The sequence below is a fragment of the Gadus chalcogrammus genome, chromosome 19 (genome assembly GCF_026213295.1).
Source record: "Gadus chalcogrammus isolate NIFS_2021 chromosome 19, NIFS_Gcha_1.0, whole genome shotgun sequence".
Lineage (NCBI taxonomy): Eukaryota > Metazoa > Chordata > Actinopteri > Gadiformes > Gadidae > Gadus > Gadus chalcogrammus.
In genome coordinates this window covers 9,687,635-9,702,742 of record NC_079430.1, presented here as the reverse complement: position 1 = coordinate 9,702,742, position 15,108 = coordinate 9,687,635, and the positions used below count along the sequence as shown (strand labels likewise).

General features: G+C 44.3%; 1 protein-coding gene across 1 annotated transcript in view; it reads left to right on the top strand.

The window, feature by feature from the left end:
• Window positions 1–15,108, top strand: part of rgs3a (regulator of G protein signaling 3a) — an 88,725-nt gene that overhangs the window by 6,500 nt on the left and 67,117 nt on the right. The window contains 6 exon segments of the mRNA XM_056578651.1: window positions 781–820; window positions 1,011–1,108; window positions 1,110–1,364; window positions 2,248–2,325; window positions 5,847–5,958; window positions 9,476–9,519. Coding sequence (XP_056434626.1) covers window positions 781–820; window positions 1,011–1,108; window positions 1,110–1,364; window positions 2,248–2,325; window positions 5,847–5,958; window positions 9,476–9,519 — 627 coding nt within the window.

The following is a 15,108-nucleotide window of genomic DNA, read 5'->3' as shown; positions in this document are numbered from 1 at the left end:
GTGTTTTTTATTAGAAGCGAGACGCTTAGCAGAAACACCGTTGACAGCTGAAGGCCAACGGAGGACAATAGCACAGACCGACTCCACTTGAGCAGGGCTTAGAACGCAGCCACGATTAAAATCAATATTTATTATTAATTCTAATGCTTGTTGTGTGATAGTATTGTGTTATATTACCGCGTTGTAATAAAACGCAGATTACAGGAAGCGCTATTGAGAAATCATATTCGCTCATAAAGCAACAGCTAAATGGAAACAATAATTAAACATAATAAACCTGGGAGAGGAGCAAGTTAATCGTCTGAGCTTTAATTGGAATCATGTTTCACGACGGATCTTCAGCCAATCCTTCTTGGTTTATTACAGCTCACTGCTGTAACATAATATGAGGAGACTTCAGGCTAAGTTTAAGAGCTTACATGGACGTGAACATCACTTGTTAGGAATTATCTGAAGAGTATATGAATAAAAAAGGAGGGTTCTCAACCTATTAAATACAGATGAGGAGAGTAGGAGACCAAGTGAGAGGTGGGGAAATGTCGGATGAAGATAAGACAAAAGAAACCTGGGTGGCTGTAATTACCGGGTTACAACATTATATAATACAAACATGCAACAAACTACGTTAACACTATGACTGCATTAACGTCTCAAAGGATTTACTGATAAAGGGTAGAAGTTAGATTTATCCAGCTTTAAATACAGTAATGGTTACTCCACATGCCTACTAACAATTCCATTTTTCTCCTCTCTTCTCTTTCCCTTTGTCCTTTATTTTAGATTTTAAGGCCTGTCTACCCAGATAATCAGGGCACGTTGGGTAAGATTTATTTTGTTTTCTGTTTTATACATTATTCATGAAGTGTTTTAAATAAAGAAAACAGCCTCTCACAATTATTATGACAATATAAAAAGTCATATTTTGTACCATGTTTGTGCAGAGTAAACACAATAAATGTCCTCAACGTATGATTTATGTCCTATCATTTTGCACTCTTTCTCCTGTTCAGCCTCCAGCATTGCCTCAAGGCTGTACCCCACAAGACAGCCACCTGCGCCACCGCCACAAGGGGGCGCTGGTGGCACCTTTGCTGGCGGTGCTGCTAGTAATTTCGGCGGGCGGCGGTGGTGGCGGTGGCGGTGGTGGAGGTGGTCTCTCCAGCCGAACCAACTTCCTTCGCCGATCTGGCAACTCGAAAACCAAGAACAGTTCTACCACGAACGCTAACGCCAACTACCAGCCGCACAATGCCAACTTCGCCAACTACCAGAACTGCACCATCGTCCGCTCCCACACGTCCCACGCTAACTACGGCTACGTCAAAGTAGCGCCGAAGATCCTCATTTTCCCAATATTTGTTCAGGTGGGTTATTAGTGTAACTAGGCTGTGTGATGGGGGAAAAACACTGATAAATAACGTTGATATGTATTTCAACGTTATCACACCGTTACTTTTAACGTTTTCCAATTTTAATTTCGGAGGATATTTTCAGTGTACACGTGCAAGTCCCCCCCCCAAGCAAGTATAGTCGTTTACAGGTTTCTCAATAATTGCCCAAATGCTCCATCATTTGCATTACATCACCGAATAGGAAATTCATTTTTGGGTTTCCTGGAAGACATTTAAAATAGCGTTTTACCTCATGAATATATAGGCGTTGAATTAGTCATTTTGGACGCTAACGGTCGGTAAAGAAAAGGCACTTCCTGCGACTGCTATCGAGAACAACATCAACATCACACCTCTGTACCAGGGATGTATTTAGGCCTGCCTATGTGCGATATCGTTTCTCAGGTTTACTAACCTGACCCTCCGTAAAAACATCCGTGTTCTCTCACAGCTGTACTCAGGCTGATGTTATCTGCGACTTTCTTCTATCAAACAACTGTAACTGTTAGCTTTTCACTTTTTTGGCGGTTGGATGGATACTGCAGCTAAAGCGGATCGGGTAATGTAACATCAGCGTCACTGTCCTTATTTGATTACGTTTGTTATTAAGGTACTTTGCCTTATAAAAGCTAAGCCCTTTTGGACATCAGATTTCCCCCGAGCAGTAGGCTACGTCAAGTTTAATTGGCGATCATCCAATCCAAAATATATGATTATTTAAAGTGCTTTGGGATTTGCCTTCATTCTTTTTTTACTTTGTTTTGTATTTTCTATTTATGTGGATGTGATCGGTAGTAAATCTGGGAGGATTTAAAATGTTGTCATGATCTAATGGGTGTATAATGGGTTCCCCCAGCCGCTGGACCTTTGCAGTCGGGCCCTCATTATCACAGAGGAGATGGTGTTACACGAGAGTCAGCACCATTCACTCAAGGTAAATTACATCCATCTATTGGTGTGTTTGTGTGAGGGTTTGGGTGCATTTGTACGAGTGTGGCTGCGAGGTTTGTGTGTGTGTGTGGTGTGTGTGTGTGTGTGTGTGTGTGGTGTGTGTGTGTTGGTGTGTGTGTGTGTGTGTGTGTGTGTGTGTGTGTGTGTGTGTGTGTGTTTGCTGTCTGTGGGTGTCTGTGTGTTTGTTTGTCTATGTCTGTTTGTTTCAATGTGTGTATCTGTTTTGGTTTTTTGGTGTTTGCATGTGTGTGCATTTGTGTGTGTATGTGTACGTGGGCAACATTTGTTGTTTGAGTCGTTGGTGTGTGGTGTGTGTTGAGAGTGTATGCTTGTGTGTGTGCTGAGTGTGTGTGTGCGTGCATGTTCCAGGTGTTCTGTGTGCTGTGTGTGTCTGCGTGTGTGTGTAATACGGGGCACAGTTTCTGTGGTATCATGCTCCCCTCTGTGAAGAGGGAAGCAAGCGACCGCAGGCTTCTTGTTAAAGTATTCTTCTTAATGTTTCGTATTTCACATCATAATGGTTCCCTCCTCCTCTCAATTATTCATAGGCCATCTTAATCCCCTTAGCATATGGTTTGAACAAAAGAAGGCTTTTGTTTATGATTGCATCCTTTCCCCAGTGAAAGTTTGTTAATAATTTACCAAAACATGCTTGTCTAAACACATAGCTCCAGTAGCTGTAGTCAATTTTTTACGACATCCTATATCTCATAAAGTAGTATATATGTTTTTAATTAATTTGTTTCGTATGCAAACAAGTTGTGTGTGTTATCATGCGTTATCGTCTCTTAATGGGTCATTTATCATACGGTACTGCCATTAATAATATGCTGTGAAAGTTATATGCCTTATTTGTTTTTTTCTCTGGGAAAGTGTATGGAATCAGGAAGCCGGGCAAGTTGTTGTAATAATATTGGCTAAAGGAAGTGTGTGTCTCTGCGTGTGTGTGTGTGTGTGTGTGTGTGTGTGTGTGTGTGTGTGTGTGTGTGTGTGTGTGTGTGTGTGTGTGTGTGTGTCTGCCCGCATTGTGAACACGGAAGATGTAGATTTATGATTTTAGGGAGAAGCCATTCTGATGTGATTTAGTTGCACCTCTCTAGCACATGTGCGTACATGCACACACACACACACACACACACACACACACACACACACACACACACACACACACACACACACACACACACACACACACACACACACACACAGTTAGTAAATGTCTTTCTGATATACGCATGGCATGACACGTCGAATCGTATCAAAGGGTTGAAAAAGACAACACCCACGTCTCTAACTTTCACTTGAACAAATCCTTTTTGACACTCTCTGTCTGTTTGAGGGGAAACTCAGCCACCACTCGCAGTTATAACCAGAGGGACCCATGGGCTCTAGAATGCTGTGGTCCACAGGAGTCCTCAGGAAGTGTCCTGTGCGCCCTAGATGGACGTAGTGGAATACGTTTGTTGGCAGACATTGATGACTGCCTTATCTCTTGGTTGTATCAAACAAAGGGAAAGGGACTGGATTCAATTAATACGGAAAGGGTTTTTTATCATTTCATCTGGGTTGTATTGAGAGAAAATGTAGCTCAGAAACACACACAGACACACACACACACACACACACCCACACACACACACACACCACACACACACACACACACACACACACACACACACACACACACACACACATAAAGAAATAGACACAACTACACATAGGCTTCGTTGGCATTACATGTGACATTTTGTGTCCAATAACAAGAGGGCAGTCTTAATCATGACCTAGCCAGTGTTAACATTGAGCAGCCAATTGACATAGACTGAGTCAATGAATAACAGTCAGGCAAAACACAATCCAACCGTTTGAAAGTTTTTTTTCAGTTGAAAACTTTCCCGTTTGGGTCTCAGATAGTGTTAGTGTTCATCTCTATGTTATTACGTGGGTTTGGACAAGCCCCTGGCACTTGCTCGTAGGAGGAAGTTCTCCAGCTGTAACCGGGCGTTTACGCACCTTTCGAATGTCGCCACACAGCAAAGGCTTCTCGTTGCTCGTGACCAACCTATTGTTTCATAGAGTTGCAGTCACACTCTCTCCCAGGAGCTGATGTTGTTACCTGCTATTGTTTGAGGCACACACACACACACACACACACACACACACACACACACACACACACACACACACACACACACACACACACACACACACACATACGCACACACACAAACACACACACACAAACACACACACGCACACGCACACGCACACACACAAAGGGCTTGCCTGAAAAATGAATGAACAGCTCCACAGAAGAGGGCATAAAGAAATACAGGAAAACACAGATGCATAATGGAAGAATAAAATCTAGCCTCTGAGTCAGTGCCCTGCGAATAAACATGAGGCTGTCTTGCACGCTGCGCACAACTCACACATAATTCATCTCAAAGGCTACCCACCCTGAGACCATTTATTATGTGCGGTTGGGCGGACCTGTTTCTCTTTGCCGCCCACAGGGGGTGAGAGCAGTTCAGATGAAGTTTGGCGTTTTCTCTTTTGCATTGTGAGTTTCAATAGTAAACAAATTGATCCTTCAGTGATCCTACAGCAGAAGCGGGCCCCCACGTCTCCTGTGTGGGGGCTGCATGTCCCTTGCTGCGGAAGGAGCCTTTGATGCAGGCGCGGCTCAGAGGACTGGATTTGATGCAAGTCTCTTGTGTTCAGATATGACCCAAGAGACTCACATCACATACACCCACCCACACACACATGCACACGCAAACACACATGCACACACCACGCACACACAAACACGCCAAGCACACACACACACACACACACACACACACACACACACACACACACACACACACACACACGCCGGACACACACACACGCACAGATTGATACTAAAATATCCAGATTTCTGTTTATTTTGACGTTGCGTTGAATTTGTTCCAGGGAGGAGACGGATTGAGTTTCCTCAGTCTGGTCCCTTCAGCTTATTTTAGCTGTGTATGGGTCTCCACCCCACACACGCACACACTTGCATGATTCTATTGACCACCATTGTCCAGAGACAACCTAAGACTTGGCAGTGTGTGTGTGTGTTTGTGTGTGTTTTTTGTGCGTGTGTGTGTGTGTGTGTGTGTGTGTGTGTGTGTGTGTGTGTGTGTGCACATGTCCATGCTTGTGTGAGTTTGAGTATCTGCCATTGTTTCTCTATTTGTATGCGTGTGTGATTGTACCATCTCAATTCCTTGAATCTGAAGGTTTTTCTTACAGCAATGATAATAATAAATGATAAAGAGGAATGGAGAATGCTGTGACAATAACAAAACTAGTTCAAAAGACATCGTTAACTGTGTGAGCGTGTGCTGTTGTCACACTAATGGCTGTTGGTGAGGCTAAATGCTAAATGATGCAAAAGATGATGAAAAATAAATGCCAAGGGTTTTTAAGTGTCTCTTCTTTTTCACCCGTGGTTCCCCTCCCGGCCTCTAGGTGACAGTATTTGTCTACACGGACCTGATGCTGGTGACCAGGGAAGACGAGCCAGGCAGGTGCAATGTGCTCCAGAGCCCTCTGTTCCTCCGACAGCTGCGATTACAGGAAGGTGGGTATCTAGTGCAGCAATACAGTTCATTTCATTTACAAATACAGTTCCTTACATGTTCGATACATGTTCGACACATGTTCCATTCAAGTTCAATACATGATCAGTGTTCAATACATGTTCATTACATGTTCAATACACTATCAATACATTATCCAAAACATATTCATAAATTGTCCATGTAATTGCGTAGATCAACTGGTAGAGCATGGCACACTGATGGGCTGAGGGGTCTGAAGAATTTTAGAGTGTACGCACTCACTGTATTGTACAACGCAGACACCTAATGTGTGTAATCACCTGCCCCTGTCCAAATCTAAACATGTCACGAGTAAATACATAACATAAATAAACATATAGACTTTGATGATGCTGGGTCTGTGTAGTGTGTTAAGTGGACGTTTACAATTTACATTTGTTTCCTGAGAACTGTTTTATCAACGCGACGAGGAACAGGGGCCGATGACAGTTGAGACCTACGATCCTGATTGATTTAACCACACAGATTGTTAAGGGCTGCACCAGCGACTTAAAACGTTGCTAATACACGTCTGAGGGATCTCCTTAATAAGCGTGGAAGAGCCCCCCCCCCCCACACACACACACACACACGCACACACACATTTGTTAAAGCGACTCGTAAATCTGGATCAAACATCCGGAGTTCAGTTTATTTTGATGCTACGTTGTAACAGGGAGGAGACGGACAGGGCTTCCTAAATTTGGTCTCTTCTGCCCGTTTTAGCTGCATGGCGGTCTCCACCCTCAAACACACACAAACACAAATGCACGATTCTATTGCCCACCAGGCACGACCTTAGACCCAGGGCATTGCTTGTTTGTGTGTGCGTGTGTGTGTGCGTTTGTGTGTGTGTGTGTGTGTGCGTGTAGGTTTGTGTGCATTAGTAGTCGAGATTGGAGCCTTTGCAACTGTGTGTGTGTGTGTGTGTGTGTGTGTGTGTGTGTGTGTGTCTTTGTGTGTGTGTGTGTGTGTGTGAGTGTAATTAGTGAAGGCTACATACACACCCTGTTGCCATTGTTATTCTGCTGCAGTAGCGTCACTCAGGAAAGAGGTTCCGGGAGATTGTGTTTGTTTCAGCCCAGGGAGTGTATGACTGTAATGCGTGTGTGTGTGTGTGTGTGTGTGTTTGTGTGTGTGTGTGTGTGTGTGTGTGTGTGAGTGTGTGTGTGTGCGGGCGCCTGATACAAGTGCACTACGAGGGGCTTCCTGTGTGACTTCTGACCCCTGATGGACACTGAGGTGTGGAGCGTGGGAAAGAGCATCGAGCATCACACCCATACAGACAGACAGACACACACACACACACACGCACACACACACACACACACACACACACACACACACACACACACACACACACACACACACACACACACACACACACACACAATCAGTCAAGGTTAATTTTGATTGTCGATTGATTATATAATATAAAATGACAAGACCTCTGTTTTGATTGACTGAATAAACCCTTCAAATGGTTCCATTGGGTCATCTTATGTTTTGCTTTCACTTCTGATGTAGGTTCTGAAAAAATTACAAGAGTGACCTCTGCTGTAGGAAATGCAGAGTTGCATATATGGATTACGCACATGCATGTCTTTATGTCCCTTGTTTGGATTAATAGCCAGAGACACATTTTATAGGCATAGGATTTTGTTTTAAAAATGTACTCAGCTAAACATCAGGAAGCAAGCATAATATAAATGAAAATATTACACACTGAAATCACTCTGAGCCATACATTTAATTTTCTGTCAGTAGAAGAACTCGGAATTAGTTAATTTATGAACTGTCAAATTTCTAAGAATATTTTGATTTTAGTCGGGTCGGGCACATAAATGCAGCGAATGGAAGGGGCCAATGCCGGGATCAGACAGAACGTACATTGGGTCGGGTCAGACGTTTTTTTGGGCCTGACCTAAGCTCTAGGCCAGTGTAGTCATTAGAAGGTTTGACTCCCAGCCTAAAGTTTCTAGGTACAAAACCTAATATCAATGAAATCCACAGTAATTCACAATAAGTCGATGTGGCTCTGTATCTGCCAAATGACTAAACTGTGATACCGTGAGCTACGTGGAACCTGTTAATACAACAACATGTTACACAACACTGATTTATGGATGCTCTGTTATATCGTGTGCGCCTATATTTTGCTATCATTAACTTTTCCAAGTGACGTACATATACATCCATCTTCAATCAATATCCTGTTTGTGTGCATGTGTGTGTGTGTGTGTATGTGTGTGCATATGAGTGTGTGAGGTTGGATCGTGATTCGGCTCCCCGCCCGTATGTTACCTCCATCAATAACTGTCAATGAGCGTCTAAAAGCTTATTGGTCCCTCGTGGCGGCCTTCTGTCGTTCGCCCAGCCTTGAGAGGTAGAAGGGAGAGAGAGGGAGGGAGGGGGAGAGAGAGAGGGAGGGAGGGGGAGAGAGAGAGAGAGAGAGAGAGAGAGAGAGAGAGAGAGAGAGAGAGAGAGAGAGAGAGAGAGAGAGAGAACATGGATGCACCATTGTAGCCTCCATTTTGCCATTGTGAAACATGGCCAAATTATTTAGATCGGACCCCAGGGTCTCTCTCCTGTGAAGAACAATGCAGAGCTGTTCATTGTAGCACTGATTCATGTATTTATTTTGGTGTGTTCCCCATGTGTGTGTTTGCCTGCGTGTGTGTCTGCCCTGTCCCTGTATTTGACAGTGTATGTATGTGGCTGTCTTTGTGTGTGTTTGCCTATGCATGTGTGATTTTCTACCCGTATGCGTGTGTGCATGATTGTGTGTGTGTGTGTATTTGTGTGTTTGCATTAAACATTATTTTTAGGCTTGTTTTTGCATCAGTCTCTGCGTGTCTGTGTTCATTTGTGTGTGTGTGTGTGTGTGTGTGTGTGTGTGTGTGTGTGTGTGTGTGTGTGTGTGTGTGTGTGTGTGTGTGTGTGTGTGTGTGTGTGTGTGTGTGTGTGTGTGTGTGTGTGTGATTCTAGCCGATACATGCTTGCAAACATGCGTGCCGCTTAACACCCCAGTGGCTAAACACAGTGTGTGTGTGTGTGTCTGTGTGTTGACAATAAGACACACAGCTCCTTAGGGGCTGTCTAATGAACATGATTTTTCATGACTGCAAACCTTTCCCCCAGTGAAGACAAGCAGATCTAATCACTTGTATCCACCTAATGCCATATACAGGTACATTACTTTCAACAAGTTAAAGTTAATTACATACAATTAAGCAGCCATTAAAAAAGGTTTTGTAGTTCCCCCAATGTTGTAGGCTTTGATCATTCTCAGCCTCGCTTTTAAGTTGATTCAGATAAAAGCGTCTGCCTAATGACAAAACGGGAACGAAAAATGTGATCTCATTACACATTTGCCCAACAGAGAAAGTGCTCCAGAAGTCATTATATCACCACACAAGCAACCAATCCCCACTTTAAGCGGAAACTGCGGATGACTTGCACATGTTTGACTTTCTCTGTGTCTCTTTGTGTTTGCAGATCACGCGGAGGAACTCAGATTCTACATTATTCACATGACGGAGGTAAGGGAACACTGGCCCGCTTGTGTCCGCGCCTTTCTGACGTTCCATCCGCACAGCATCCTACTGAGCATCCTCACCCCGGGGCCGGAGCCCCAGGGTGGGAAGCATGTTTACGAGCTGGGTCGTTGAACATGCAGCGCCACAGATGGGACCCTGCTAAGCAGCAGATATGTTTATTGGCTGGAGATGTGTATTGAATAACATTTATTTAGTCATACCGCCTTGAGCTACGTGTGTGAGGTACGGAGAAGGATCCGGCTTGGACGAGTAAATCAAGTCGTTTGTTATTGCAAGGGTTGCTCTACACGCAAGTGTGCAGGTCAAGAGGTAAAATGGATTTGTGTGTCATAAATATGTACGTAAGCCGACGGTTAGCAGTGGGGTAAAGTTGTTGAGTGTTGAATTTCTGCGCAGTGCATTTGCGGTGTAGCACTTAGTACGAGCGTGTTCGTAGCATGAGCCGAAGTGGCTGAGCTGAAGGGAGATGGATGGAAGCATCTAGGCCTCATGGTTTGACTTCCTTCTACACCACTGTTAACCAATGAAACAACAGAATAGCTGGTATTACATACATGCATGTGGGATTGGCGTGAATTCACATTGGCGTCCCGATATTTGTAGTTGCTTGCTGCTCAAACTGTATACCTGTTTGAGCGATGAGAAGAAAGAAGTAACATTCACATTGGCGAAACTATCATTGAATACGATCGCATTACATCGCGGCATTCAATCCCAGCAACACACCATCCCCTAATGGTTCTCTCTCTGCACGCACACACACCACAAGTAGGTCCATTACATGCGGTGTGCTTGTTGGCTTTATCGATGGTACAGTGAGCCACGAACAGTAAGAGAGAGAGGGACGCTGAAGGAAGGCCTCGTGTGTCCTCGCCGCAGGGCCCATCGTCTCCGGGGGAAATCACATTAGGTGCCAGACACGAGGGCGAGCAGAAAGCTTTAATGAAAATCTTCTCCATTCTCTATTCCGCCTCGTACACTCGTCGTCTTCCTCCCTCTCTCTCTCACGCCTTTGCTCTCTGCTGCTCCCTCTCCTTCCCTCTCCATCTCCCGCTATCCCTATTTCACTCTCTGCCATCCTTTATTTCTCCCCCTATCTTCCTCTCTCTCTCTCTCTCTCTCTCTCTCTCTCTCTCTCTCTCTCTCTCTCTCTCTCTCTCTTTTTTAATATATATATAACCCTCCCTTTCTCTATTCTCTGTCGGCCTTCCCCTCTTTCTCCCTCCTTCTCTCTCCTCTCTCTTTATCTCTTTCTCTCCCCCTCCTTCTGTCTCTCTTTTTATCTCAGCCATGTGTTTTTTTTTAACACGTGTGGTCAACAGCTGACCGCCCGCCCCCTACCATGGCCCTCACAACAGAGCTGTGTTCTCCTCCTTTCCTCCTTTCTTTCTCCTCCTCCGCTTCTTCATCAAACCAGCCTCTCTTTACCAGGCAAAGGTCAAAATCAATTCATTCTATTCTTACCTTCAAACCCCAAAGACTTCCCAAAGCCCTTCATCTCTATTATTCCACATAATGTCATTTCCCCCTCACACACACACACACACACACTTTGAAAGTGTGCTTCGTCGCTTCATTAGCAGCTTATGAATTTTTAACGTGCCTTTTTTTGGGGGCACTAGCAGTGAGCAAAAAACTGGCTTGCTCCCGACGAAACGGAGCAAGCAGTTATATAAAAAGACTCCTGATATATTTCCTTAAGGCTAAATTGACAGGACAAAGGATAAAGCACATTCAATTAAAGAGCATATAAATAGAAAGGTTACGTAAGAGAAGGACAGAGTTTTAAGAGATCATGCCCGCAACCTCTTGACATGCTGGGTGGATTATATTACTTTCGTTGTCCGGTCAAGTCCATAACAGACGATGCATTTTGCCGACAAGAGAAATCGCCGGCGTAGCTTCACGTCATAGAATGTCAAAGAATGGGAAAGGGTTGCGAGAGAAAGCGAGAAAGAAGATATGAATGGATAGTGATTAAGTGGATCACTGGTAAACTATGCTATGGACAGGATGTGACTTCTTCATACATATTTATTCCTCCAACTTTGGATTTCTACCTTCATCACGTATGCATACTTTTCATAAAAAAATCATTAAAAAACACAGACACAAAAACACAGACACACACACACAGGTACACACACATACACTCTTATACCCCAAACCTGAAATCCGTCATCAATTATTCACGATTAACCTGTCAGCAATTTAGTTTGTATCTACTCGAGGGAGTTAGCACTGCACATTTGTAGCCCATGAAACAAACACATTTAGATTTGGTCCTTTAACAGATGCTCGTTTTCAAAGCTCCTTCTGGGTGAGGCAAAATTAAATCAGAGTCAACATTCGAGTCAGCCCAAAGAAAAGGCTGCGCAGCCACCTTTTACCCAAACGACTGTTTTCTATTTATTCTCTTCTCCGCTTTCCTCTCATCCTATATTTGTCTTAACTATTTTGTTTTCCTTACTTTTTTTAATCCTATTTACTCTTCTGTTTTCATCCTTCTCTTCTCATCTCCTGTGCTCCCCTCTCCCTTCCTCTTTTTTGCTCTTATCTGCACTATCTCCTCTTGTCTCCTCTCTATCTCTCCTCTCCTCTTCCTTTCTCCTTTCCTCTAAGCTCTCCTCTCCTCACTTACCTTCTCTCCCCCTCCCCTCCTTTCCTCTCCCTCCTTTCGAATCTCTTCCTATTCTCTGTTCTCCCCTGCTCTCCTCTCTTCTCCTCTCCTCTCCTCTTCTCTCCCCTCCCCTCCTCTCCTCTCCCCTCCTCTCCTCCCATCCTCTCTTCTAGTCTTCTCCTTGCCTCTTCTCTGCTTTCCTCTCCTCTTTTACATACTTCGCTCCCTCTCTTGCCTTCTCCTTTCCTCCTCGATTCAACAAGTGATGTAAGGTCAAGAAGCAGTTACACAATCAATAGTCGAGTGGTCACTTCTTACAGACTCTCCTACAGAGGCCTAAGCCCAGAATGTCCTCAAATCCTAGCTAGGACCCTGGGTGATTCTGAAATGGCCAGAGGTGGTTTAAATGCTGAGAATCTTCAGGTGAAGTGTCATTGCAACGTCAAGGAAATGGCATGACCTTGCATTTTTAGGGTGTTATGATGCTTTTCACACACACACACACACACACACACACACACACACACACACACACACACACACACACACACACACACACACACACACACACACACACACACACTAGTTACTAGTTATAGATATGGCATTGGACTCCATCATTTATGTGTATAATTTCTCATAAGGGAATTATCCAATTCAAGGTGATTAAGGTTCAACTGTCTAGACAGTGGTCCACACCCATCCCACCCACTGTGCTGTCTGTTTGAGAGCATTCACAACTCGAAGTCGTGAGCACTTGGACTGTCCTTCCCCCCGCATGTTAATGGAGGTTGTCTTATTTTAGCAGCATGCACTCTAAAAGGAAACCAATCCAACCCAGATTTGAGTGGAAGGAGTGTGTGTGTGTGTGTGTGTGTGTGTGTGTGTGTGTGTGTGTGTGTGTGTGTGTGTGTGTGTGTGTGTGTGTGTGTGTGTGTGTGTGTGTGTGTGTGTGAAGGGGTGGGGGTGTGTGTGCTGTGCACGTGTGTGTGTGTGTCTTGAGAAATTAAGTTTAAGCAGCGAGTGTCGGTGAATAGTCGAACTGAAGAAAGAAGGAACAGGCAAGGGGCTTCATCTCACGGCCATCGGAACGTTGACAGGGCACCTAGTTTGTTCGCTTTCTCGTCACGTTTGAGTCCGATTCCTTTTTCTGTTATATCTCCCGTGGCTGGATTGCGCGTAGTGCCGACCTAGTCATGGGCAACTTGTCCCAGCGGGCTGGTACCAGGCGGAGGTTGAACAGGGAGGCAGGGTCCCTGGAACAACGCCTGCTCTCTGACACCGAAGATGTGAGTTGTCGTAGGTTAGAGACGGTGTATTCTTTGGAAGTGTTGATTTACAACTTTAGTGTTTGTAGTATTATATGTAAGCTCTCTTCGTTTAGAGTCAATGAATGTTCATCTATATAAACAAACACTTGTTAGAATGTATTATCTGTATAAAGTGTGGTAATACATATTTTTGATTAATAAAATGGACGTCCAGTGAGGATTAATAGATGTTTCTTGTAATAGTGGGATTGTATGTGGGAGTCTACTAATTCGTTTTTTTATATATATCTTCACATCCCTGAATAGTGAGGACCGTCTACATTTAATAACAGTTTATACTATATGTGATTGATGTCTATCGTTTCGGTGCTTCAGCTCAATGAGATGGCACTGTAGATAATAATGTTAGCGCGCGCTACAATTACATTTTAACCGGCCATAGTGATATGGCAGCGGCATCCACCATGTTGTGCAGTATGGATTACTTTATTTTTAGAGCACTCGCTATAGAACGGGGCCACACACACGAGGAGGATAAAGGTGTACTCTTCCTCCTTCTCTCACTGTAGGCCATTTACCTCTGTCTCCATTAAGACGTCTTGTCAGTGGCCGCCATTAACGTCTAATTGCCACGATGCCCTTCTTCATGGATGAGCCAGCAATCCAGAATAATCACCACTTGCCCAAGCACAGCAGTTACAATGATTAATACCCCCCCAGCCCCCCTCCCTGTCATATCTCATGACATTGTGTATTCAGACCACTTACCATAACAGCACCTTCGGATGTTTTGAAACTAACAGAGCTCAACATCTCTGTTTACTTTCAGTTCACTTTTTTATGGTGCCGACATGTCAGTCATCTTTCGGTTTGCTTTTTATAGCACAGACACGCCAGGCAACTCTTGGTTCGCTTTTTATAGCGCTGACATGCCACCGCTTTTTCCTTCCATCAACACGTCGGTCCACTTTCAGCATTATTTAGCCCCGATGTGTCGGCCCGTAGTCTCATCCGCTCAGTCGTGCTCAGAGGAACGTAAGGATCACATGACCGTGACAGATTGAGAAGGAGCCAGTTATAAAAGCAGTCCCAGGGGCTCAACCCTCAGGCGCGGTAGTGTTCGTGTGTACATAAGCCTGTGAACATACTGTTTAGGATCACTTCCCTCCACTGTTTTTCCTCCATGGTGTTTGTGGTGTAGGAGGTCAGATTATTTCTCAGTTTCGGGTGCAGCGGGTTTGTTGATACGGTAGACGACACAGGAATTTCCGTTAAATAGATTTAAGCGGAAAGATTTTGTCTCTGGTTCAAGTAAAGGATATAGATGATGCCATAAAACTCTGAGTGTGTTTACTTGTGTAGGTATGTGTGTTTGCATGGGTGTGGGAGTTTGCGTGCAGATAGGTCTGTGTGTGTGCACTTGTGTAGGTCTGTGCTTGTGTAGAGGTTTGTTTGTGTGTTGCCATGCATGTGTGATTGTGCATATGTGTGTGGGTGTGTGAGAGAATGTGTGTGAGTCTGTGAGAATGTGAGCATGTGTTTGCGTGCATCTACGTATATGTGTGTGTGTGTGTGTGTGTGAATGTGCACGTGTGTTGGAAATAACACGCTCTGGGCCAACGTCACTATTGACTGGCCATAAGAAAAAATAACCCCACAGCTTGTCACTCCAGGCTGAGG